This window comes from Prionailurus bengalensis, chromosome B3 (genome assembly GCF_016509475.1).
Source record: "Prionailurus bengalensis isolate Pbe53 chromosome B3, Fcat_Pben_1.1_paternal_pri, whole genome shotgun sequence".
NCBI classification, from domain to species: domain Eukaryota; kingdom Metazoa; phylum Chordata; class Mammalia; order Carnivora; family Felidae; genus Prionailurus; species Prionailurus bengalensis.
The window spans coordinates 75,232,607-75,258,686 of record NC_057355.1 but is presented as its reverse complement, the minus strand read 5'-3'; the positions used below and the strand labels follow the sequence as shown (position 1 = coordinate 75,258,686).

Below are 26,080 nucleotides of genomic sequence, written 5' to 3'. Positions count from 1 at the left end.
CAGGCACTTTCCATGCCCTCATGAAACTTAAGGCCAAAGGACAATCATCAGAATTTCCCTAAATCTCCTTCCTTGATCAGGTTGGTTGGATTAGACTGAATCTGTGTGGGAAATCCACACAAATGAAAGTCATCTTATTCAAGGTTAATATTTGTCTTACAACGTCCAGTTTTCATGTATGTTGTCACATTTGACCCTAGGATTAGAGTTAATAATTCTGATGTCACTGGAGACCTACTTCTGGATGCAGGAGAGATGCAGGAAGGAAAATATATAACCGGGGCAGCCATTTATTTATGGTTTACACTTAGGGTATCCTATGGGGTATAAAGTTCAATATAAACTCTGACATGGAGGAGATACCACATTTCCTTATCTTCCTTAAATCATACCAGAGTAGGGAGGCTTTCATGGTGACAGAAAAATGGAGAACAACTTCTAAATTTCAGAGCATCATGGTTACTGCAACACACTGAGTTTTCAAGCCCATGATGACCCTTAAAATTCATTCAGCTCTTAGCTTAGAGACCACACATGTGGTATGAGACTCTTTTTTGACTCTGTGCCTGGCGCAGTCTAGCCAGGCATGCCCAGCAGTCACCCCCTCCCAGGTCTTGATGCCAATCTGGGGTGCTACTTTGTATTTAAATTTAGTCACAGTTGTGGATGAATATTCCCCAACCAAATAACATACACCACTAACATGATACTCATCCTCACACAAAGGAAATAACTCCCTCTGGGTTCCCATTACCCTTGAAGTCATGTCTTCTCACATGTGGTTACCCACAAAGACCTCTGTAGCAGAATATCTTAAAGATCTTGACTACTTCATAATGAGGGGAAAATAGTTGACTTCACACAGTTTCTGTTTGAACACTAAAAATCCTCCTGAAACAACAATGTACCAAAATCATGGTCAGAAAGAAAAACTGAAGGGATCAAAACAAATAAAAACATACAACTATACACACAGCACATATAAGTATATCCTAGCCACTAGACCATGAAAGAACTGTAAGCACACATAAATATATATGTCTATATATATACATATATGATGACATTTATAGAGCTGTGGATAAGATCACAGATTTGGAGCCAGATCCCAGCTATATTAATGTGTACACATGTATAAAAGTGTAATTTCTGACAATAAGAACATGGGAGGGAGCTGAATACAAGTTAGTAAAATGAATTCAACAAATTGCAAGTAAAATATAAGATCAGTTGTTTCTATACACCAGCAATGAACAATCAATAAGGAAATTTTAAAAACAGTTCCACTTACAATACCATTCAAAAGAATAAAATACCTAGGACTAAATTTAATTTAGCCAAGGAGGTGAACAAATTATACACTGAAAATTACAACATTGCTGAAAGTAATTAAAGAAGAACTAATTAAATGTAATGGCATCCCATGTTCATGGATTGGAAGGCATATATTGTTAAGATGGTAATACTCCCCAAAGTGATCTACAGAGTCAAAGCAATCTTTGTCAAAATTCCAATGATCTTTTCTGCTGAAATGGGAGAGCCAATTCTAAAACTCAAATGGAATTGCAAGGAGCCCCAAATATTTAAAATATTTAAAGCTAAAATATTTAAAAAGAAAAACTAAGTTGGAGGACTCACACTTCTTGGTTTCAAAACATATTACAAAGATATAGCAATCAAAAATAGTGTGGTAGCAGCATTAAGATAGACATATAGATGACTGGACTAGAACTGAGGGTCCAGAAATAAACTCAAACATCTATGGCCAATTGATTTTGACAATGGTGCCAAGACTATTCAGTGGAGGAAGAATAGTGCCTTCAATGAATGTTGCTGAGACAAACAGATAACTACATGGAAAGAATGTAGTTGAACCCCTACCTCACTCCATACACAATAATCAATTCAAAATGGGTCAACAGCCTAAATATAAGAGTCAAACCATAAACCTCTTAGAAGAAAACATAGGCTAAATCTTCATGACCTCTGACTTGATACTGGATTCTTAGATTTGATACCAAAAGCACAAACAACAAAAGATAAAATAGATTAATTGGATTTCATTAAAAAATTTTAAATTTTTCACACAAAAGAATAGTATCAAGAAAGTGAAAATTAAAAAATAAAAATACAGTCTACAGAATGGAAGGAAATATTTGCAAATTACATCTGATAGAAGTTTAGTATCTAGGATATATAAAGAACTCTTATAACTCAACAACAAAAGGACAAACAACTCCATTGAGAAATGGGCAAAGGACTTGAACTGACATTCCTCCAAGGAAGATGTACAAATGACCAGCAAGCATAAGTAAAGATGCTAAACATAATTAGTCATAAGGAAATTTAAATCAAAACCACAAGCTACCACCCCATTCACACTAGGATAGCTATAATAAAAAAATGAAAAATAACAAGTATTGATGAAGATGTGGATAAATAGTAATGCTTACAAAAAAGCCAGACATTGGGCCACCTGGGTAGCTCAGTCAGTTAAGCATCCGACTTCAGCTCAGGTCATGATCTCATGACTCATGGTCCTGAGCCCCATTTCAGGCTCTCTGCTGTCAGGGCAGAGCCCACTTTAGATCTTCTGTCCCCCTCTCTTTCTGCCCCTCCCCTGCTCATGCTGTTTCTCTCTCTCTCTCTCTCTCAAAAATAAAAAACATTAAAAAAAATAAGCCAGGTCATATATTACATGATAATTTTTATATGAAATATCCAGAATATGCAAATCCATGGAAACAGAAAGATTAGTGGTCGCTAGTAGACCAGGCAGGGGTGGGGAAGGGAGAATGGAAAGTTATTAAGTACCCATTAAGTTATGAATGGGATGGACGGATGTTCTGGGGTGATGAAAAATTTTGAAACTAGAAACGGTGGTAGTCACACGACATTTTGAATGCACTAAATCCCACTGAATTGTACACTTTAATGAATTATGTTATGTGAATTTCACATAGCACCTCAATTTTTAATTGAGTCATAGCCTCATGTTTAGCATAATCCTTTTTTAATTTTAAAAAATGCAGGTGGGGTGCCTGGTGGCTCAGTCAGTGAAGAGTCCAACTCTTGATCTCAGCTCAGGTCATGATCTCACAGTTCATGAGAGAGATCAAGCCCCATACTGGGCTCTGCACTATCAGTGTGGAGCCTGCTTGAGATTCTCTCCTCTCTCTCTCTCTCTGTCTCTCTCTCTCTCTCTCTCTCTCTCAAAATAAATGAATAAAATTGAAAAAATCTAAAAAAAATAAAAATAAAAAATTTTTTTTAATTTTTTTTTTCAACATTTATTTATTTTTGGGGACAGAGAGAGACAGAGCATGAACGGGGGAGGGGCAGAGAGAGAGGGAGACACAGAATCGGAAACAGGCTCCAGGCTCTGAGCCATTAGCCCAGAGCCCGACGCGGGGCTCAAACTCACAGACCGCGAGATCATGACCTGGCTGAAGTCGGACGCTTAACCGACTGCGCCACCCAGGCGCCCCTAAAAATAAAAAATTTAAATGTAGATATACATGAAAGAAAAATATATTAGATCATACTTCAAGACATTAAAGATGATTATCAATGAATGATGAGAAATCATATAATTTTAATTGTCTGCTCTTTGCTTAAGTTATTTTTCAAATTTTCCAACAATTTTAGAAAATAATTGCGTGCTAAATTTTTTAACAACTAGGAAAGAGAGACTATAGTGATATTGCTAGTAGATTCTTAAGAGCATAAAGAAAATACCTAAGCTAAAGGGTTAAGTGAGGATTAAAAAAAAACTACATTGTATATGTACTTGGATTCCAGGTATTTAAAATGCACTGCTTATGGTAACAGTCTATCAGTAAGAGACAGACAAATGAGTGACATTTTTTCTTTCTACTTTCCAAATTTTCTTAATGAACATATATTACCACTATAATCAGAAAGATACTTTTATTTTTTAAATGTCCACTACTGGGCAAGCTAAGTTCAAAAAAAGTAGCTTTGAAAAATATACTTGATTTGATAAGGAGGATATTAACACTGGAATTATATATTTTTATACATAATATTCCTCATAGAAAAATCGTAAAATACAGAAAATGTAGATATGGAAACATAAATCACGAGATTCTAACCACTCAGAGATACTTAGTTGTTCTTTTTTTTTAAGAAAGAGAGAGAGAGAGTGCTGTGAGAGTGCACATGTAGGGGGGATGGGCAGAGGGAGAAAGAATCCCATGTAGGTTCCACGCTCAGCATAGTGCCTAACATGGGGCTTTATCCAACAACCCTGGGATCATGACCTGAACCAAAATCTAGAGTCAGACACTCAACTGACTGAGCCACCCAGATGCCCCTACTTAGTTGTTCTTTAAACAGACCTGGGCTTGGCTGTTTACAAAAAATTGGTCCCTCCCATCCATTATAGTGAGATCAGCAACAGAGTTTGGTTAGCAAATGTGAATCTATTATGTGCCAAGCCTGCTATATCAGGAGTGTGGCTCTCTGGACAGAGGACAGAGAATACTGAAAGGACAACTATTGGTCTTTGATTGCCCAGCACGCTTTCCCACTTCATATGGTATTGGCAATCTAGTAACCTGGACTTCTTTGAACCAACCTGGACTTCTTGTGATTTGGGTAGGACTGACCCCAGTCCACCCAAAGTAGGAATGACCTAGGCTTAATCAGTGATTCAACATCTAGGTCACAGTGGTTCATTAATTTAAACCAATACGTATTAGGTGCAGGACTTTTGTTAAAAACATTGACAGGAGAGGGGCGCCTTGGTGGCTCAGTCGTTTGGGCAACCAACTTCGGCTCAGGTCATGATCTTGCAGTTTGTGAGTTTGAGCCCCACATCGGGCTCTGTGCTGACAGCTCAGAGCCTGAGGCCTGTTTCGGATTCTGTGTCTCCCCCCCTCTCTAACCCTCCCCTGCTCATGCTCTGTGTCTCTGTCTCTCAATAATAAATAAACATTTAAAAATAATTTTAAAACAAACGTTGACAGGAGAGATGAGCTTTATCACACTGAGCATTTTTGTAATTTAAAAACAGATGCTAAAAATCCCTAGGAAAGAAGGTGCAATGATGAATGGGTTACTGTATGGATTTAGTAGGTAGTAGTCATGCTCTCTTACCGTCTTGTGTATCCCTCTACCATGGCGCTTACCAGACTGGATCCTGATCACTGCTGTTTCTGTCTCCTCCACCAGACCATCAGCCCTCTGAGGGAAGGAGACACATCTCTAATACGTTTGAGCATACAGACAAGGGTCTACATACACTTCTACTAAAGAAATTATCCTCATGAACTTAGCAGCAGCATGGAAATGAGGCATTGGTGGTCTTATCACTGGGGATTCAGGTTCTGGACTCTAGTACCTCTACAGGTTGATACCACAACCTTCAGCCCCAACCTGGTACCTTTGGTTTCCTATTCTGGGAGGAACAAGTGGTCAGGTCTGAGTCAACTGGTGTGGGTTCTGATGTGGTCACAGCACGATTCTCACACAACCACCCAGGGAACACCATCAGACAGAGGGAGTGGGGGCAGGGAAGCTTTCGTAGAAAGCCATCGAAGATGAAGCACCACAAAACCAGAGGGGAGTTCAAGGTCAATGAGCCCATCTCTACCCGCTTCCTCTGGTGGGAGCTAAAAGAGAGCACAGAGAAAGCACCAGCATCTCCGACCTGAGCAGCCATCCTGGGAAGATGCAGCCTCTCCTGCTCCTACTGGTCTTTTTCCTGCCTTCTAGGGCAAAGGCAGGTGAGTGACCACCACAACCCTCAGAGGCCCGACCCCATCCCACCGTGGGTAGAGCTCTCCTGCCCCTTCTGCACACCCCTGATCCATCTATCCACCAGGAACATTCGGAACCCCAGGCTTCATCCTGCCTCACACTCTCAAGTATGATGCTGAATTAGCTACCAGCAGGAATGGCCAGGGCAGAAGGCTGGTCTCCAGAAGAGCCAGGGAAAACTGTCCCCTCCCCAGGCTCTACCTTTGCCATCTGGAAATGGAACTTTCCTAGCAGAGGATGAGAACTGGAAGAGAACATAATAAATCCCCCTGCAAAGGGAAGAGTAGGCCTGGCTTCCGAGTGAGATGAGCCAGGTGCTTCCTGAAGCATCTGCTTGGGAGAGAAGCCCGGGGCTCAGCTGCATCCAGAGTTCGTGGGATCACTGTCCCCACAAGATTGCTGTGGCCTTTGCTCTGTCCCAAGTCTGTCCCCTTTCTCCAACTCTGCTTTTCTTCCCAGCGTGTTAGTGGCTCTCCTCTTTCATTTATTTGGGTCCTTTCCTTTTTCTTTTTTATCAAACTGGCTAGTGGTTTATCAATTTTGTTAATTCTTTCAAAGAACCAGCTTCTGGTTTCATTGATCAGTTCTACTGGGGTTTTTTTTTTGGTTTCAATAGCATTGATTTCTGTTCTGATCTTTATTATTTCCTGTCTTCTGCTGGTTTGGGGTTTTATTTGTTGTTCTTTTTCCAGCTCTTTAAGGCGTAAGGTTAGGTTGTGTATCTGAGATCTTTCTTCCTTCTTTAAGAAGGCCTGGGTTGCTATATACTTTCCTCTTATGACCGCCTTTGCTGCATCCCAGAGGTTTTGGGTTGTGTTGTTATCATTTTCATTGGCTTCCATGAGCTTTTTAATTTCCTCTTTAACTTCTTGGTTAACGCATTCATTCTTTAGTAGGATGTTCTTCAGTCTCCAAGTATTTGTTACCTTTCCAAATTTTTTCTTGTGGTTGATTTCAAGTTTCATAGCATTGTGTTCTGAAAATATGCACGGTATGATCTCAATCTTTTTGTACTTGTTGAAGGCTGTGGCTCTCCTTTTTCAAAGATGAGCTTGGAAGACCTAAACTTCCCTGCTTTCCAGAATCCTACCAGCAGTAGCCCTACCGACCCTCCTCCAAGAGGCTCACTGGGGAGCCACGCCTTCAGGCAGCCAACCAACACTTACTAGGCACCTGCTCCATGTCATGCCCTAGCAAATAGACTATGTCAGACAACATCTAGATCCCTAAACTTAAGTCCTAGCCACTGGAAAAGCAGCAACATCCTAGACTTCACAGGATGACAGGGGCCTTAGAAACTCAGTTGAAACAAAACAAAGTCAGGAAAGGAGTTTTCAGGAGCCTCTAGAACTTGGCTATCCCAAAGACAGGTATGCTCACCTCCAATTATATGTAGAAGATAGATTCACAGACCAAGACTACTACCCATCCCCTTCCCAGAGGAGGAAGTTGAGGCCCCCTCCATGGCCCTCCCAGATCCAGGCCACGCTGCTCTGTGGATTCAGTGGGTGCACGGGAGCAGAACAGATTTTTCCTTCAGGGGAGATCATCGGGGGACATGAGGCCAAGCCCCACTCCCGGCCCTACATGGCACATCTGTGGATCCAGAATAGGGAGGTGTGCAGTAAGTGTGGTGGGTTCCTGATACAAGAGAAGTTCGTGCTGACAGCCGCTCACTGCTGGGGAAGGTGAGGAGCAGCAGCCAGCACAGCCCTGAAAAGCCCAGCGGGGAGCCCTGCCTTCTGCAATGGGAGCTCCCAGGGCTCCAAGGAAGACAGGAGTCAGGAGGGCTCCTTAAAGGGAGTGAGGGAGGGCCGTACATTGTGGGGAGAGGGGAGGCCAGAGCTAGGGGCATTGCTGAAGAGCTGGGGCCTGCATTGACCTCTGAATGCAAAGTCATGCAATTTCACGTTTCTCTGGGGAACTGTCCCCTGAGAACCACCGGCATGGTCAGCAACGGCTCCAGAATCCTACCTCAGCTACTGAGAAGCAGAAGGCACAGACAGCTCAAACCTGGGCCCTTCTGTTGCCTCAGTTTCCCCTCGGCTCCAATCCTGCCCACCCCAGCTGCCACCTGCCCTCATGGATCCTGGGCTAGGTCCTGTGACCCCACATCCCCACACCCCACTCTGCTCTCTTGCAGCTCCATCAACGTCACCCTGGGGGCCCACAACATCAAGAAGCAGGAGAAGACCCAGCAGATCATCCCCGTGAGAAGAGCCATCCCCCACCCAGACTATAATCCAAAGAACTACTCCAACGACATCATGTTACTGCAGGTAAGGAGACCTCCCCACTGCCCTCGCTCTCCTGGGTCCACATTGTCTCCTCTCCCACTGGGACCTGTCCCCTCCTTCATACCTGGCCTGGCCACCTGACCAGTCTCAGTGGCTCAGGGGAGAAGGAAGACAGGGCAGCCGCATAGAGTACCTGGGCCCAGAGACCACTGACTGAGCTGGCCCCTCTTGTTTCTTTCCATCAGCTGGTGAAAAAGGCCAAGCTGACTGCAGCTGTGAGGCCCCTGGGCCTGCCCAAAGGCAAGGACCGGGTGAGGCCGGGACAGGTGTGCAGTGTGGCCGGCTGGGGACGGGTGGCCACGGGAAGATACCCAGACACACTGCAGGAGGTAGAGCTGATCATGCAGGAGGATCAGGAGTGCAAATCCCGCTTCCCCAATTATTACAACCACAAAACTCAGCTCTGCGTGGGAGACCCAAAGGAAAAGAAGTCTTCCTTTCAGGTGAGCGATGGATCCAAACACAGTGCTCCTCCAGAAGGAGGGATTGGCAGCACTCTGCCCCGTGCCAGGGCACCGGTGTTAGAAAATTGTGCGCCCTGGGCGTGCAGTGGTGAGAAAAACAGGGGGCTCCTCATAGCTGGCACCCGCCTGGGGTACTGGGCTCCTCCTCCATGCTGAGGAGCAGCCCTGCCCACCTGCTTTGGGGGAGGGGGGCCTAAAGAGGAGAGTGAAGCCAGCAGTCCCCAGCAGAGGATCTGGGACCAGGGGAGGAGAGGAAGCTGCCACCTGGGGTGAAGTGAAGCAGGGACCATGTCCAGGCCTGCCCTGCCCTCAGACTTCCTGACTTCCCATGAAGGCCACGCAAAGCACCCTTCTCAAAGGGGCTGGGGAGGGCGGTGTGGGGGGTGAGGTTGGGGAGTGGGCACAGGGAGGGCAGGGACAGCAGGAGAGCTGGCTCACTCCTTCCCCATCTCCGTCCACAGGGGGACTCTGGGGGCCCTCTCCTGTGTAACAATGTGGCTCAGGGCATCGTCTCCTATGGACTAAAAGATAGGGCATCTCCACGGGTCTACACTAAAGTCACAAGTTTCCTGCCCTGGATAAAGAAAACGATGAGAGGCCTCTTCCTGCAGGAACCAGACTATTTGCTCTGAAGCTGATCTAGAATCACACTAGGGAGGGTGGGAGGGAAGGTGCCAGCTGTCAAATAAATGTCTCTCAACTGAGTGTGAAGGGCTGGTTTCTTGTGTGTGTTTACCGACCCTCTTTCCCTGGCATCCACTCTGTGCTTAGAAGGCCAGTGACACAATTCTGCTGTTTTCTGCTTCCTCTTCTTCCTCCTTCCCCCACCTCCCCCCTCAACCCCATGAAAAGTTCCTTCCAGCTCCCTCTCACCCACACCTGTCTCCCCAGAGCCTGCTCTTCTGCCAGGGCTGAAGCTGGGCACCATCAGGAGAAAGCATGAACCTCTCTGGTCCTGGAGCTCAGGGTGAAGTTCTTACCTCTTTCCCCTGTGTTCTCTGGCAGGGAGGAAGGATAACAACATGGGTCCTAGAAACCACGCTTGCCCAGTCTTGGGCTGTGGCCCAAGGACATAGTCCCCCATTGGGAAGTGGAAGGACATTTCTTTCCCACAAACAAGGATGCTGGCACAGAGTGGGGCTGGGTCTCTTGAGTAGCTCTTGATTCTCATCTCGACTGAGTTCCCTTCCCTGACCTCTTCTGAGCTCAGGGGCCAGCTCAGCCTCTAGTCTCCTGGCTGCCCCTTCTTCTCCATACCTCAGAGTGTTCCAAACCCCTGGGAGTGTTCAGTGGCCACAACTCCTGCCCCCTCCAGACAACACTGATCTGAGCCGGCCCCTTCCTCATATCCCTTCCACCTAGAACACCCAGAGTTCCAACAGGGCCTCGCCACGGAGATGTCAGCCCAGTCCATGCCCTCACAGAGAGGGGCATCAGAGGCCCCTGCCCTGTGAGGGCACCAGACAGGGTCTATGGAGGACAGGGCTGGCGGGTGGCTCTCCAGAACCCTTGGCCCCATCGATCACCTGGGAAGGGCCAGCTCAACTCCTCACATCCAGCCCAATGTCACCCCATGTGCTCAGGGTCCACTGGCTGTCTAGTCACTCCATAGCCTAAGTCCCTCTCCACCTGTCCCTCTCGTCACTGCCAGCCTCTAGGCTGACACTCCCTGCTGACCACCCTGGGCTATATCAGTCTTTTGAGTTTGAAAGGGTTCTTCGCTGCAGTAGGACTGGAAAGCACAATATTTTCCATCAACCAATAAACAAATGCTGATTGAGCACTTATTAAGTGTCAGGCATTGATTGGAGACACGAAGGAAACATAATGCAGGCTCTATCATTTGAGCCCAGGTGAATCCGACACTGTTGAATTTCACCTGAATCATCTAACCCCTTCTCCCTCCTTCACACCTGTCCACACGGCCTACATCTCTATGGGAAGTCCACCTGAATCAAGAATTTGTACTTATTTATTATTGCTGGTCACAGTCTGTATAAATATTATCACATGTGACTCTAGAACAGCAGTGCATAGATTTGGAAATGACTTTAGTCATTTAGCGTCTAGACATGAAGTTACCAAACTCTGTTTACTGTAACACCCTCTATACCTAGGGGACATTTGCTTCAAAAGCAGCAGGTATGAATGTCATTGCATAGATTCAAATGGTAGAAAAAAACCACATTATATATTTGCCCAAAGGCAATTTAAGCTTAAGTTAAACACCCATCCAGTTGGACGGGCCAGTAACGATCCCAGTCATGACTGCAAGACCCTTTCTGTGCAGACTCAAACTAGAATCAGGGAGGCTCACGTGGTGTGGAAAAATGGAGAACCACCACTGCCCTTTAGGCCCATGGTTACGTAGTTGCATCCACAGACCCCAAGACTGCCTAGACTTTTCCACATTTGGTAGTTTGTGGCTTGGAGGCCACGATACAGAGGCTTAGATGTGATTTTTTGCTGAACGAGGATCTCCCTATGCTGGGCTTACCCCACCAGACACCAGCAAGAGCCATACCACCAAGGTCTTACCACTAGTGTGGGCACTGCCTGGGAGCTGGGCCTAAGGTCCCAGCTCTGGGCTGATGGTTTAGCCTGCACCAAAAAACCTGCACCAAAAATACACAACACCATCCTCTTTTGTGACATGGGGTAAACACTCTGGGATCATGTAACCCTCAAAGGCATGCCCTTTCACATCTTATGCACAAAGCCTGAAGCAACACAATCTTTTAACGACCTCGAGTACTTTTGCAAGGGAAGAGCGATGAGATCATACAACTTCTGATTTGGAGCTAAAAAAAAATCCCTGCATCGAACGCATACTAAGGACCTGGTTCCTTGATTAACAGAGACAAAAGGAGGGGCGCCTGGGTGGCACTATCAGTTAAGTGTCTGACTCTTGATCTCTGCGCAGGTCATGACCTCACGATTCGTGGGTTCATGAGTTTGAGCCCCACATCGTGCTCTGCACGGATGGTACAGAGCCAGCTCGGGATTGTTTCTCCTTCTCTATGCCCCTCCCCCACTTGTTCTCTCTCTCTCTCTCTCTCTCTCTCTCTCTCAAAATAAATAAAGTTAAAGAAAAAAAAGGAAAAGACAAAAAGGAAAATGCAGAAAGCAAAATTAAAAATAGTATTCTTTAAAGTTGCCCAGCCACCTGCATATTCAGTTCACATAGTACAGCTGCTTTGAGGAAATGGTTCTGTGGTTTAAAACAAGCTTGAGAACACTTGCTGTAGTCTCTTATCCTCCCTCAAGAGATGAGGGAGAGACAAAGTACCAGAAACAGATCATAACTGACTGAAGGGACCAGAGTTAGGACAGAACCTGGACTGAACCCAGGCCTCCTGACAGCCAGGCCAGGAAGAAGCCTTACATGACGGGAGTGCCTGGGTGGCTCAGTTGGTTAAGAGTCCAGTTCTTGATTCTGGCTCGGGTCATGACTTCAGGTTCATGAGATTGAGCCCCAAGTTGGGCTCTGCACTGACAGCATGGAGTCTGCTTGGGATTCTCTCTCTCTATCTCTCTCTCTCTCTCTGTCTCAAAATAAATAAACATCTTTTTTAATTTTTCTAAAAAGAAGCCTGACATGTTTTCTAATGCCCAGTCTGTGATGAATTATCAGCAACCCTGAACAAAAGATGAGCTTCTGCTCAGACACCTCCCTGGAGAAAAAGCCTGTAGGCTCCTGTGGCAGCCATTCCTTGACAAGTATTCAAAACATCTGCCTTGGTAAAGCTGCAGTCTATTCATGGGCACATTCGCATGCAAGTAGGTGAGCACCTTAACATGCCAATTCCTTCAAATCTCCTTTGTCTGGGGAAATATCCCTCAACCCCCAACTCAGAGGAAACAATTCTTTCCTTGCTTAAAAATCTCTGTGATGAAAATTAAGAAATAAAACAAAATAAATTAACTCTGTAAAGACCTCAAGGAAGTGCCCCTCATCCCCAAGATCTCCTTTCACTACCTTCTTTCCCCACACACCCACCAGAAGAGTCAGGCCCCAGTGTGACTGGAGAGAGAAATGCAAAGCCAGCTTCTGGTGGGGGATAGGCCTGAGGAATGCCAAATCTTGCTCATTTGTTTCAGGGACGGGCATTGGGATGGCTCGGCCTTCCATTACCACACTTGTGGACTTAGAGAACTTACAGCTTTATTACCAATCTGTATCGCACACGACACTGCTTTTGACCAACCAACATATTTCACCACGAGAGAAGGGCAGCCATGGGTTCCTTTTCATCACAGGCCTATTGCTGGATGGCATTTCTCATCCCCAGAGTCAGGAACTTCAGTGAGTCTCAGGTAGGACAAGGAAAGCCACATCTAAGCACATAATAGTCAAATTGGTATCTGATAAAGATCAAAAAATGAAAGTAGAGGGGAAAAGAAGATACACTACTTTACAGGAAACAAGAAGCATAACAACGAGCTTCTTCCAGATAATAATAGAAGTCAGAAGACAGTCAAATAACATTTTTTAAACAGTTGAAGGGAAAAAAAAGAAACAGGCAACGTATTTCTAGAATTCAACCTGGAATTCTAGATCCAGTGAAAATATTGTTAAAAGTGCAGGCAAAATGACTGTTATTCAACATAATATTGGAAGGCTTAGCCTCAGAAATCAGACAACACAAAGAAATAAAAGGCACCCAAATCGGCCAGGAGGAGGTCAAGCTTTCACTCTTTGCAGATGACATGGTACTGTATATGGAAAACCCTAAAGATTCCACCAAAAAACTGCTAGAACTGATCCATGAGTTCAGCAAAGTCGCAGGAAATAAAACCAATGCACAGAAATCACTTGCATTCTTATACACCAACAATGAAGCAACAGAAAGAGAAATCAAGGAATCCATCCCAATTACAACTGCACCAAAAACCATGAAGTACCTAGGAATAAATCTAACCAAAGAGGTGAAAAATCTATACACTGAAAACTACAGAAAGCTTATGAAAGAAATTGAAGAAGACACAAAGAAATGGAAAAAGATTCCATGCTCCTGGATAGGAAGAACAAATATTGTTAAAATGTCGATACTACCCAAAGCAATCTACATATTCAATGCAATCCCTATCAAAATAACACCAGCATTCTTTACAGAGCTAGAACAAACAATCCTAAACTTTGTGTGGAACCAGAAAAGACCCCGAATAGTCAAAGCAATCTTGAAAAAGAACCAAAGTGGGAGGCTTCACAGTCCTGGGCTTCAAGCTGTATTCCGAAGCCGTAATCATCAAGACAGTATGGTACTGGCACAAGAACCGACATTCAGATCGATGGAACAGAATAGAGATCCCAGAAATGGACCCACAAACGTATGGCCAACTCATCTTTGACAGAGCAGGAAAGAATACCCAATGGAATAAAGACAGTCTCTTTAGCAAGTGGTGCTGGGAAAACTGGACAGCGACATGCAGAACAATGAACCTGGACCACTTTCTTACACCAGACACAAAAATAAACTCAAAATGGATGAAAGACCTCAATGTAAGACAGGAAGCCATCAAAATCCTCGAGGAGAAAGCAGGCAAAAACCTCTCTGACCTTGGCCACAGCAACTTCTTAATCAACACGTCTCCGGGGGCAAGGGAAACAAAAGCAAAAATGAACTATTGGGACCTCATCAAAATAAAAAGCTTCTGCACAGTGAAGGAAACGATCAGCAAAACTAAAAGGCAACCAACAGAATGGGAGAAGATATTTGCAAACGACATATCAGATAAAGGGTCAGTATCCAATACCCATGAAGAACTTATCAAACTCAACACCAATCCAGTGAAACAAACAATGAAACAAAAACAAACAATCCAGTGAAGAAATGGGGAAAAGACATGAATAGACACTTCTCCAAAGAAGACATCCAGACGGCCAACTGACACATAAAAAAATGCTCAACATCACTCATCATCAGGGAAATACAAATCAAAACCACAATGAGATACCACCTCACACCTGTCAGAATGGCTAACATTAACAACTCAGGCAACGACAGACGTTGGCGAGGATGTGGAGAAAGAGGATCTCTTTTGTACTGCTGGTGGGAATGCAAGCTGGTGCAGCCACTCTGGAAAACAGTATGGAGATTCCCCAAAAAGTTAAATATAGAACCACCCTACAACCTAGCAATTGAACTACTAGGTATTTATCCAAGGGATACAGGTATGTTGTTTCAAAGAGGCACATGCATCCCAATGTTTATAGCAGCACTATCAACAATAGCCAAGGTATGGAAGGAGCCCAAATGTCCACCGACGGAGGAATGGATAAAGAAGATGTGGTACATATACACAACGGAGTATTACTCGGCAATCAAAAAGAATGAAATCTTGCCATTTGCAACTACACGGATGGAACTAGAGGGTATTATGCCAAGCGAAAGTAGTCAGTCAGAGAAAGACGAACATCATATGACTTCACTCATATGAGGACTTTAAGACACAAAACAGATGAAAATAAGGGAAGGGAAGCAAAAATAATATAAAAAGAGGGAGTGGGAAAAAACATGAGAGAGTCTTAAATATGGAAAACAAACAGAGCGTTGCTAGAGGGGTTGTGGGAGGGGGGAGGGACTAAGTGGGTTAGGGGCATTAAAGAGTCTACTCCTGAAATCATTGTTGCACTACACGCTAACTAACTTGGATGTAAATTAAAAAAATAAATTAAATTTTAAAAATTTTTTTAAAAATTAAGTAAAGGCAAAATGAAGACATTTTCAGGAAAACAATGGTAAGAGAACTGTTGCCATCAGAACTGCTTTGCAAAGAGCACTAAAAGAAGTTCTTTAGGCTAAAGGGAAATGATCCCATTGAAAGCAGGAAGGGAAAAAGAGAAATAAAAGTGTGAAATGTGACTTAATATAAAAGCTTTTATGTAAATTTCTTTTAAAGATTATTGATTACTTTAGGCGAGAATGCTTTAGGAATTATGGAATATTGTAAAATGTATGACAGAAATAACTCAAATGGTGGGAGGGCAGTTAAACGGAGAGACATCGTTCTTATGTGCAGTGGCATAACATCAATTCAAAGTAGAGACTGTGATACGTGAGGAGTCGTATTGTAATCCTAGGGTAAATAAGATAAAATATACAGGTATAAATAAAAGCCAACAAAGAGGACAAAATGGAACACAACAAAAGAGGGCAGAAAAAGAAGAACAAAAAAACAAAGACTAAGTCACACCAATACAAATCAGTATCAATAAGATATTCTTCAACCAACCCTATCAGCAGCTCCATTAAACATAAAAAGAGATTGAATACTCTAATTAAAGGGCAGAGATTGTTAGTCTAGCTAAGAAATGCCAGACCGAATTTTGTACTAGTTACAAGAGATACATTTTAAATATACAGGCATAGATAAGATGAAAGTAAAATTATAGACAAAAAAATATACACCTTGCTACACAAATTAAAAAAAAAAAAAGCCTTGCCCTTGGCATATGCTGTTTCCCTTTTAAAGGCAGTCCCTTCGTGCCAATGCAAACTTCACTATACCCAACTGCTCTGATGAATTGCACCAGACTGCCCCCTCAGTGGAGGCCCCTGTCTGCTTCCTTGAGCTCTGATACCACCTACTAGGCCAGTCCCTGATGTGAATGTCCCCCTCACAGCACTTAGGCGTCTACTTTCCGAGCTGGGCTGCCCTCCTCACCTCACGTTTATTCTGCCATCCCAAGCTGGACTGCCCAGTGCAGGGCGTCCAAGCCCATGCGGGATAAGGGGGAGGGTGTCCGCATAGGAAGCCTGGTGTGACCACCTTCCCCACCTCGCAGGGGCTTGAAAGCCATCTTTTGGTTCACTCTGGCTCCCCACCAGCCAGAGTCATTGTTGACTTCATTGCTTCTCAAGAGAACTGGGATCAACATGTTTAGAAGCAACAATATTTTCAATTCCGTGACTCCCTTCTTGTTATCCATTATGGAGAGACCATCAGAAGAACTTATTGAGCAAATACTACAAGGATATGAGAATATAGGTCTCCAGACAGTGTTGTGAGGATCCTGTTCTAGCTCCCTGGCACTCATTGCCACTTCACACACTATCAGGAATTCGTTTCAGAGACCCAACTCTCTTCCATCCTCAATACACTTGGTTTCAACAGAGCAGGCCCCAATCTGTCCAAAGGCTATAACCTCGACTTATAACCTGAAACCAATCAGTGGTTTCAAGTCCTCTGACCAACTCCACCTGCCCCTAAAGTCGTGTGGCAGATTGTCCTTTACTATGACTGACATTGTATGTCCCCCATCCTGCAGGCTCTTCTGACATGACTGAAACACTCCTCCCCCTCAGAAGTGGGTTCTGTGCCCCTTCCTTTTTAATATGGGTGGAGGCTTTTGATTGCCCCAAGAAGCTGAACTTAGTAGAATGGATGCCATATGACTTCGAAGTCTGGTAAAGAAAGAACACAGCTTCTCCCTGGCTTGATTTGGGAGACATCCTCCCTCTGGGAAAGCCAACCATCACGTTGCAAGGAAGACTAAACAAGCCCATGCAAAGATGACATGAGAGGACCTCATGGAGAGGAGCTGACATACCAGTAGACAACCAGCACCAACCACTGGCACTGGTAACTGAGCCTTCAGGTGATCCCAGCCTCCAACCTTCAAGCCTCTCCTGACACCAAGGGGAACAAAGGGAAGCTCTCCATGCTAAACCCTGACCAACTTGCAGATTCATGGAAAAAATAAATGGTGGTGGTGGTTGTGGTCGTGTTGGTGGTGTCACTGCTGTTGTTTTAAACCACTCAGTTCTTGGGGCGCCTGGGTGGCGCAGTCGGTTAAGCTTCCGACTTCAGCCAGGTCACGATCTTGCGGTCCGTGAGTTCGAGCCCCGCATCAGGCTCTGGGCTGATGGCTCAGACCCTGGAGCCTGTTTCCGATTCTGTGTCTCCCTCTTTCTCTGCCCCTCCCCCGTTCATGCTCTGTCTCTCTCTGTCCCACAAATAAATAAACGTTGAAAAAAAAATTTTTTTTTTAAATAATAAACCACTCAGTTCTTTAGTAACTGGACCAAGCCCTCTTCAACATGACTCCCACACCATTCATTCTGTCCATCTCTCTAGCCATGGCCTTTATCATCCTTATCAGGTCACCGATGATTTTGTCTCCTCCACCAGAAGCAAGGAATCTCACCCCCAATACCCCTGAGTCTCACTCGAAAGGGGCCTCCGTAAAAGATCGTCCTGACGGGCTAAAGAGAGCCAAGGAAGAGGAAACATCTTGGATCTATCATCATGAAGCTCAGATTTCTGCAGCTCAGGGACTTGCTGCTCTCTGATGGGACATTTTTAACCACCCCATCTCTAGCCTGTGGTTCCTGTTTTCAGCTGGTGTGGTCAAGAGCTACGGATACCAATATGGTGACTGATAAGTTATTTCACTCAGTCCAGGACTTGATCAGACAGCAGTAGGAGGCACTCAGAGGGAGGAGCCTTATGTGATGAATACCACAACACCAGAGAAGAACACCAGGGAGAGGACACTAGGACGAGGCACCAGCAGCTCCGACCTGGGCAGCCTTCTTGAGAAGATGCAGCCGCTCCTGCTCTTGCTGACCTTTCTTCTGGCCTCCAAGGCTGAAGCGGGTGAGTGACTGTCCCCACCAGCAGAGGCCCAGCCCCATCCCACCGTGGCTCAGCCCTGCCTACATGCTACACTCAGGCACATCCAAGCCCTGCTGAGTGTTCATCCCGCATCAGATCTGCCCACCTCACTCAGAGATGGGCAGATCTGAAGCGGGATGAACCCTCAGCAGGAATGGCAGGGCAGGAGGCTGATCCCCAGGAGGGCCCGTGGGTACCATTCCCTTCCCAGGTCCTAACCTAGTCATCTGGAATTTGGGTTCTTTTACAAAGGCATCTGAAAGAAGGTTGGAAGGTAGGAATGAGAAATGAGTAATGCCTCAGGAAAGGGCAGCTTGGAGAAGGGGACCGGCTTCTGTAGTCAAAGTAACGCCCACTAACTTTCTAACCCAAGGTGTTAAAATCTACCCTCAACCTTCACTCATTTCTCCAAGCTTTGGCATTCTTATGCTGTCCACGAAAGAAGTCGAGGACCCAGTTGATCTCACAGTTGGTGGCATCCTGGTCCCCATAACACTTACGTTGGACCATTTTTGTTTCAAGTTCCCTCTGGTAATTTGTCAGTCACAACGGGCACAATGGCTTTGGCAGGCCCCATATTCCCTGCTACTTAGAACCATGACCAGCCTTCATCGAGAGGCTCATCGAGAACCATTGTTTCAGGCGGCCAAGACATTTACTGAGCACCTACTACGTGCAGGGCTCTGGCAAAGATCAAACGCAACCCACAATACAACATGAGCATTTTGAGCTCACGTTCCAAACATGACAAACAAGGAGCAGTTCATTAAGGTCTGGGAAACAAAAGGGGAGAGAGGACGTAGGTACATTCAGGGAAAGGATTTTCCAGGATCCATGGGGATTTCACTGCTTGCTCCAAATGCAAATTCTGTCTGCCACCCTATGTGTCTGCAGCAGGAAATAAGGAACAAGGGCTCCTCTGCTCTTTGTCAGAGGGAAGATGTGAGTCTCACGGGTCATGTAGCAAGCCAGGAAGGCTGCCCAAGGAAGCCTTCTGGGTTGCTGCTGGCTACTAGGGACTGCGCTCTCCACCACCCCGACTCCCACCTGCCGCAGTTTCTCTGCATCCAGCCTTTGGCTTCATGAGCACAGCAGGCAGGGTAGAATTTTTCTTTCAGGGAAAATAATCGGGGGCCATGAAGCCAACCCTCATTCTCGTCCCTACATGGCATTTCTCCGGATCTACAAACCAGACAAAACCTGGAAACAGTGCGGGGGTTTCCTTGTACGTGAGGACTTTGTGCTAACAGCAGCTCACTGCTGGGGAAGGTAAGAAGGGACACCTGGAACCCCGCCCTTCTGTGACACCTCTCAGGTGTTAACTGTGAAGTTAACTTCCACCCAGCCTGGGCTGCCAAGAAGCAGAGGGCACAGAGATGCTCAGCCCCAGGGCCCCATTGCCTATAATTACTCTCCAATTCCTGTCCTGTCCTGTTCCTTCCACGGCTTTGAGGCTGTACCTCCTGTCACCCCACCCCCCACCCTGCTCTGTGTGCAGCCTCATGACTGTGACGCTGGGGGCCCACAACATCAAGAAGAAGGAGAGGACCCAGCAGAGCATCCCCGTGAGAGATATCATCCGCCCCTCAGGCTACACTTCTGAAACCTTCCTCAATGACATCATGTTACTGCAGGTAGGGCCCTCGCTCCACTGGTTCTTGTGCACTTTATTCCTGGGGGCTTTGCATTCCCTGGGACCTCATTCTTCTCCCTCCTTCCCAGTATGACCTTCCACTTGACCCGGGGCTGTGAAGATGGCAATGCCATGACTGTCCCGGGGCTCTTTGTGACTATCGGTAGATTACAATGCCTTTCCTCTGGCACTCAGCTGTCAAGAAAGGCCCGCCTGGATGCCAGCGTGAGGCCCATCAAGCTGCCCAAAAGGAACGTGAGGGTGAGGCCAGGGATGGTGTGCAGTGTGGCCGGCTGGGGACAATTCAGAATGGACAGCTCCTCTGGGGCAGAGAAACTGCATGAGGTAGAGCTTGAAATCCAGAAGGATGAGCAATGCATGTCACACTACAATCACCTGTATAACCCCGCCACCCAGATGTGTGTGGGGAACCCAAGAAGGAAGAAGTCTGCCCTTCAGGTGAGATCCCCAGTACTGTCCATGCCCAGCCCTGGGACAGCCGCGCTTTGAGAAGAGGCAGTGAGAACTAGCCATATCCCTGTCTTCAGCCTTTCCATCCAAACCCATCTCTGGCCCTGTGTCTGTAGCAGGGGTGAGAGACTGTCCCACAGCTCCTTATGGGCAGAGGTTTTCTGAGGGAGAAGAGGGAAGGGAGTGTAAGGACCAGGCTGGAACCCCAGGACCAGGTGAGGCCACAGGCCTACCCTGGCCCTGATCTCACCCACAGCCCCCTAACAGAGACCACCTATCCCCAGGGACAGCAGGGAGGCAGGACCAAAGAAGGGTTGGCTCAGCCTTTCCTCCCTCTGCCTACAGGGAGACTCCGGAGGCCCCCTTGTGTGCAACAACGTGGCCCAGGGCATTGTCTCCTGTGTAAAACACTGTGGGACACCTCCACTTGTCTACACCAGGATTTCAGGCTTTATGCACTGGATAGAAAAAATAATGAGACACTTCAGCCCACCAGGACCAGACTCAGACGCCTCCAGGATCAGTGCAACCACCTTCTCTGGGGCAGAGGCCAGAACTGCACTGGGCAAAGGGGGTGGAGAGGAGGCCGCCAGGGACTTAATAAACTTCCATCTCTAGTGGAAATTAGATTCCTCCCTTATTCACCAAAACAACATTCATTCGTTATGGCGACCATTGGTTCACATTCTCTAGAATAAAAAGTTTTGCTGCACTGAGAGCCGGCTCCTTCCAAATACACCTCCCAGCGCCACAGCCCCCTGCCAGGCTGACTGTTAGCTCCATCGGGAAAAGGGAGACACTGTCCCAGGAAAAATGACCCTCTTCTAGAGCACCCTTCTGTCTCATCCATATTGCCCTCTACCTCCTCCCACACCTACACTCCCACCCCATCCTACCTCAATATGGCAACATAAAGAAATCCATTTGGAAGGAGGACCACCTCAGAAGCTCTGAGATAGGGGGCCACTTCTCCACCCTAAGAGAAATGGGCGAGAAGATTCTGGAGAACTGTAGCTCTCCCCATGCAGCACTCCCTCCCCAAATCAGGGTGGCAGCTTGGAGCCTGAGAAGTTTCAAGAGGACCCTTCAGTACTCCCAGCCTAGCCCGAGTGCCTGTCACAGCCTTGCCATGGTCGCACCCTCTGGTGTGCTGCAACCCATCTTCCATGGGCTTGAATGACCTTCAGGTGCTCTTCCATCTTGGTCTAATCCAGCCTCTTCCCACCTCACACTGATTCGCATGTGTGCGCATGCGTGCGTGCGTGTGTGTGTGTGTGTGTACGTGTGAGTGTGTCTCCAAAGGAAAATTATAATAAAAAGTTGTGTTTCAAAGGTATCCTATTATTTCAAAGGTGTCCTATAGCTTACAGCTTATCGAGTAAATTTTTTCTCCCATTTTTCAACCATCACTAAGTCTCTTATATAAAAACACCCACCTTAGGGGCTCCTGGGTGGCTCAGTCAGTTAAGTGGGCGACTTGGGCTCAGGTCATGATATCATTGCTCATGAGTTTGAGCCCCACATCAGGCTCTGTGCTGACAGCCTGCTGTGGATAATGTGTCTCCCTCTCTTTCTGCCCCTTCCCCACTCAGGCTGTCTCTCTCCATCAAAAATAAATAAACATTAAAAAAAATTAAAAACACCCACCTCAGGGGTACCTGGGTGGCTGAGGTGGTTAAGCATCTGACCCTTCATTACGGCTCAGGTCAGGATCTCACAGTCCTGATCCTTGCTGACAGCCCAAAGCCTGCCTGGATCTCTCTCTCTCTCTCTCTCTCTCTCTCTCTCTCTCTCTCTTTCTCCCCCTCACTCTCTGCCCCTCCTCCACTCATTCTCTCTCCCTCTCAAAAGAAATTAACATTTAAGCAAACAGTAACAAAAAAATAAAATAAAACCCCCACCTAAGTGAAGGCAGCCTGAAAAGAAGCGGTTTGCTGAATGTCTGCCATTGATGAGTATGCTTAGACTGAGAGGAAAGGTACACTCAGCGCAGATTCTTGGTCTGCCCCTGGTGACCATCAGCATCTCAAGCTCAGGAGCCATGCCTCTCATGTCCCCGCACCCAGCTAGCTCAGTTATTATTCACGGTTTCCTCAGAATGGAAAAAGAGCCAAGAGCCGAGAAATAAAGACATTTTTGTCTCGATTTAGTCACCGAGTGGCTTCTGAGGTACCAGCCCTTCTGCGGGCTGCAGTCCCAGCCGTCACTTTCTTGTTATTTCTTCTCACGTTCACCTCGTGACTCAGCAGTGGGAGTGCAAGTGTGGAGGCAGTACCGTTGTCACCCAGCCCAAGAAAACCACTTTGTATGACGACGCCCAGCTCTACAGGAACACAAGTCGAGGAGGCCTAGACGGTCAGTGAGCCACCTGTCCTTCATTCCCCTCGGGGCTTCACTTCTGGAAGGAAGAAAGACAGGCTGCTCTGACCTGGGCAGAACTTCAGGGAAGATGCAACCACTTCTGCTTTTGCTGGCCCTTCTGCTGCCCCTTGAGGCCAGGACAGGTGAGTGACCAGCCCCATTCCAGAGGCCTGAGCCCATCCCACAAAGCCCCCTGTAAGTCCTGACCCTTCTGCCCAGTGCGGCCCTGGATTGTCCTCCTTTGAGCCCAGGAATTTTCTGAGCCCCAGCTCCTATCTCAAACCAAGACTGATAGGTCTGATGCTCGACAGACACACTCAACAAGGATGGCCAGCAGGAAGGGTACTCCCTAGAAGGTTTGGTAGGGGTTAGCCTCTCTCTTATGGCTTGGAAAGTGGGTTGTTTGTAGAAAGACATTTGGTAGGAGATATGAAACTACAAAAGACAGGCATTGAAATTGCTCGCTCCAACCCAGGAAAGGTAAGCTCAGACCAACCAGCTGCAGTAGAGGGTGTTGTCCCTGGACTCAGCTTTAAAAGCCAATTAAATTTCTCAGTGCTCTCCACCTGCTCCATCCTGCCCACAGAAGGTGATCTCAGCAGCAGCTAGATGACTGTACCCCAACCTCAGTCCCAGGCCCGTGTAACCCATTGTCAGTGTCACCCACCCCTGCCTTCCTAGGCCCTCGGCTGCTCCACTGTCTTTGCCGATATCCTCCCTGATTCCTGCGGCCTTGAATCCCATCAGCCCTATCTCTCCATCCAACCTCAGCCAAATGCTAATTGAAAGCTGTGCATTCATGCAACTTAAAAACGTCTACTGACACCTTAGGATGTGCGAGGCCCTGGAACATGAGGATATTAGAGAATCCAACTCCCTAAGGCCATAGGTAGCTTATTAGAAAATGGCACCCATCAGGATGTTAGCAGAGGCTCAGACGGGCCCGGGGGGACTCACTGAGAAAGAAGGCATCAGGGGAGTCCTGTCCACGATCCTCTGAGATTCTACCATCTTGAAGGTAGATCTTACCTCCCCCACACACTTGTCTGAAATAGGATGTGGAGAACAAGCACTGTCCCTTCTCAGGGGGGTTCTGAGGCATGAGGTTCAGGAAAGGTCCTCTGGCTACAAGGAGAACCTGAGAAGACCATCAGTCACCGCCTTCTTACTCTTTCCCTCCTGACCACAGCTGCCCCCAGTCACCCCATCCACCAGCCTTTTCTTTCAGAGGAGATCATCGGGGGCCATGAGGCCAAGCCCCACTCTCGGCCCTACATGGTATTTGTTCAGTTTCTCGTCGGGAACAGCAAGAAGAGGTGCGGCGGTGCCCTTGTGAACGAGGACTTTGTTCTGACGGCTGCTCACTGCTTGGGAAGGTGAGGGGCAAAGACCCCTAGGGGGACCCCTGTCCTTCCTCCCCAGGGCTGAAGCCCAGGGGGCCATCCAAGGCTCCTGGTCACTCAAGCCTATGAGAGCTCATCAAAGGAGCCAGCTGAGAGTGTGGCTGGGGCAGAGAAAGGCTGACACATAGGACAGGTGAGCTTTGGAGTCAGTGGATCAGATGTGAGAGTAAGTGGCACAGTAGAGAAGAGATGGACCCCACCAGGCAAATAAAGCAGCAGTGGAGGACGGAAGCATGCCCTAGCACCAAAATGCAAACTCACAGTAATTTTATGATATTACTTGAGAGCAAAAGAGAGCTCCCAGAGCTCCTACCCTCAGTGTCATTGAAAAAAAGAGAATCCCGGAGCCATCTGTCACATCTATGTGCCCCTCGGCTCCAGTCCTGCCCACCCCGGTTGTCACCTGCCCTTCCTGGTTCCTGGGCAGAGCTGTGTCCTGTGACCCCACACCCCCTTGCCCACTCTGCTCTCCGCACAGCTCCATCAACATCACCCTGGGGGCCCACAACATCAAGAAGCAGGAGAAGACCCAGCAGATCATCCCCGTGAGAAGAGCCATCCCCCACCCAGACTATAATCCAAAGAACTACTCCAACGACATCATGTTACTGCAGGTAAGGAGACCTCCCCACTGCCCTCGCTCTCCTGGGTCCACATTGTCTCCTCTCCCACTGGGACCTGTCCCCTCCTTCATACCTGGCCTGGCCACCTGACCAGTCTCAGTGGCTCAGGGGAGAAGGAAGACAGGGCAGCCGCATAGAGTACCTGGGCCCAGAGACCACTGACTGAGCTGGCCCCTCTTGTTTCTTTCCATCAGCTGGTGAAAAAGGCCAAGCTGACTGCAGCTGTGAGGCCCCTGGGCCTGCCCAAAGGCAAGGACCGGGTGAGGCCGGGACAGGTGTGCAGTGTGGCCGGCTGGGGACGCATGGCCATGGGCACTCTAGCAACCACTCTGCAGGAGGTAGAGCTGATCGTGCAGGAGGATCGGGAGTGCAGATCCCGCTTCCGTGGCTATTACATGGGGGCCACCCAGATCTGTGTAGGAGACCCGAAGAAGATGAAGACCAGCTTCAAGGTCAGGCTTCCAGCATCTACCTAGACAGGCCCCAGGGCTGAGGAACCTAGGGATGTCCAGGGTATGGGAGTGGCTGTGCCTTCATGCCTCAGCCTGAGAGCCTGGGCAGCTGGGTCTACAAATCCAGTCTTCAGTTCCCCACCCCTTCCAGTGGTCCCCTGTTGGGGGAAGAAGGCTTAGTCTCCTCACAGCAACCTTGTCACCTGTGTTTCCCTGAGGTTTGGAGAGAAATGTTTGGCCTGGGTGGTGCTGGAAAGAACAGTCAGTGCCTGGATGGAGTGCAGGGACCGAGAGAGGGGACAAGGTCTGCCCAGGGCCCAATCTCCCATGCAGCCCCCTGACACAGACCCCCAGCCCCAGGGCAGTGGGGAGGGCAGGACCACCAGGAGTGCGGTCACCAGCCCAGTCCTTCCTCTCTCTGCCCACAGGGGGACTCTGGGGGACCCCTCGTGTGTAACAACGTGGCCCAAGGGACTTTCTCTTATGGAAACGGGAATGGGACACCTCCAGGGGTCTTCGACAAGGTCTCACACTTCCTGCCCTGGATAAAGAGAATAATGAAGCACTTCTCTCAGCAGGCGTGAGGCTAATTGTCCTCTGTGCTTGGCCACCTTTTCTGGGGCAGAGGCAAGAACCCCCTGGGGCTCGGGGGATGGGGAGTGGGCATTGCAGGGTCATAATAAATAGATCTCTAGAGCGAGTATGGCTGCGGTCTTATTCACTGAACCACTTTCAATATGCAGCAACACTGTCCCAGGAAGTTTTCTGCTGTCAATTCCAGGTTTTGCTTTCTCCTATCTCCCCCAGCCCTTGGTCCTCCCTAAACCCTTTGCTGCATAGTTTCTCATCAGTTTCTCAATAACACCTCTTTGGGGCTTAGCCCTCTGCAAGGGTTCAGCCTAAACTCTATTCTAAAAGGACAATCCTCTCTCCCCAAAAATTATCTTTTCTGGGCCATAAAAATGCCATAA

At 47.3% G+C, this 26,080-nt stretch overlaps 3 protein-coding genes across 5 annotated transcripts; all 3 read left to right on the top strand.

Annotated features, from left to right (window-relative positions):
- The first annotated feature begins 5,598 nt into the window (after positions 1–5,598).
- LOC122468967 (granzyme B(G,H)-like) lies at positions 5,599–9,190 on the top strand. Its single transcript, XM_043555944.1, has 5 exons — positions 5,599–5,750; positions 7,325–7,472; positions 7,928–8,063; positions 8,267–8,524; positions 9,007–9,190. The coding sequence occupies exons 1-5, from the start codon at positions 5,696–5,698 to the stop codon at positions 9,175–9,177; spliced, it is 768 nt and encodes a 255-aa protein (XP_043411879.1). The 5' UTR covers positions 5,599–5,695; the 3' UTR covers positions 9,178–9,190.
- An 8,747-nt stretch (positions 9,191–17,937) lies between these two features.
- On the top strand, positions 17,938–20,986 carry LOC122468966 (mast cell protease 1A-like). Of its 2 annotated transcripts, none has more exons than XM_043555943.1 (5): positions 17,938–18,148; positions 19,360–19,435; positions 19,665–19,800; positions 19,995–20,258; positions 20,616–20,986. In XM_043555943.1, the coding sequence occupies exons 1-5, from the start codon at positions 18,004–18,006 to the stop codon at positions 20,886–20,888; spliced, it is 894 nt and encodes a 297-aa protein (XP_043411878.1). In that variant the 5' UTR covers positions 17,938–18,003; the 3' UTR covers positions 20,889–20,986. The 2 variants fall into 2 exon arrangements, with proteins under 2 accessions (XP_043411878.1, XP_043411877.1); XM_043555942.1 differs by having other exon boundaries at positions 17,943–18,148; positions 19,285–19,435.
- A 1,116-nt stretch (positions 20,987–22,102) lies between these two features.
- On the top strand, positions 22,103–25,809 carry LOC122468965 (granzyme H-like). 2 transcript variants are annotated; one of them, XM_043555940.1, is made up of 5 exons: positions 22,103–22,774; positions 23,821–24,007; positions 24,513–24,648; positions 24,852–25,109; positions 25,538–25,809. In XM_043555940.1, exons 1-5 carry the CDS (start codon positions 22,720–22,722, stop codon positions 25,691–25,693), a joined length of 792 nt encoding a protein of 263 aa, XP_043411875.1. In that variant the 5' UTR covers positions 22,103–22,719; the 3' UTR covers positions 25,694–25,809. The 2 variants fall into 2 exon arrangements, with proteins under 2 accessions (XP_043411875.1, XP_043411876.1); XM_043555941.1 differs by having other exon boundaries at positions 22,106–22,774; positions 23,860–24,007.
- Positions 25,810–26,080: the final 271 nt, after the last annotated feature.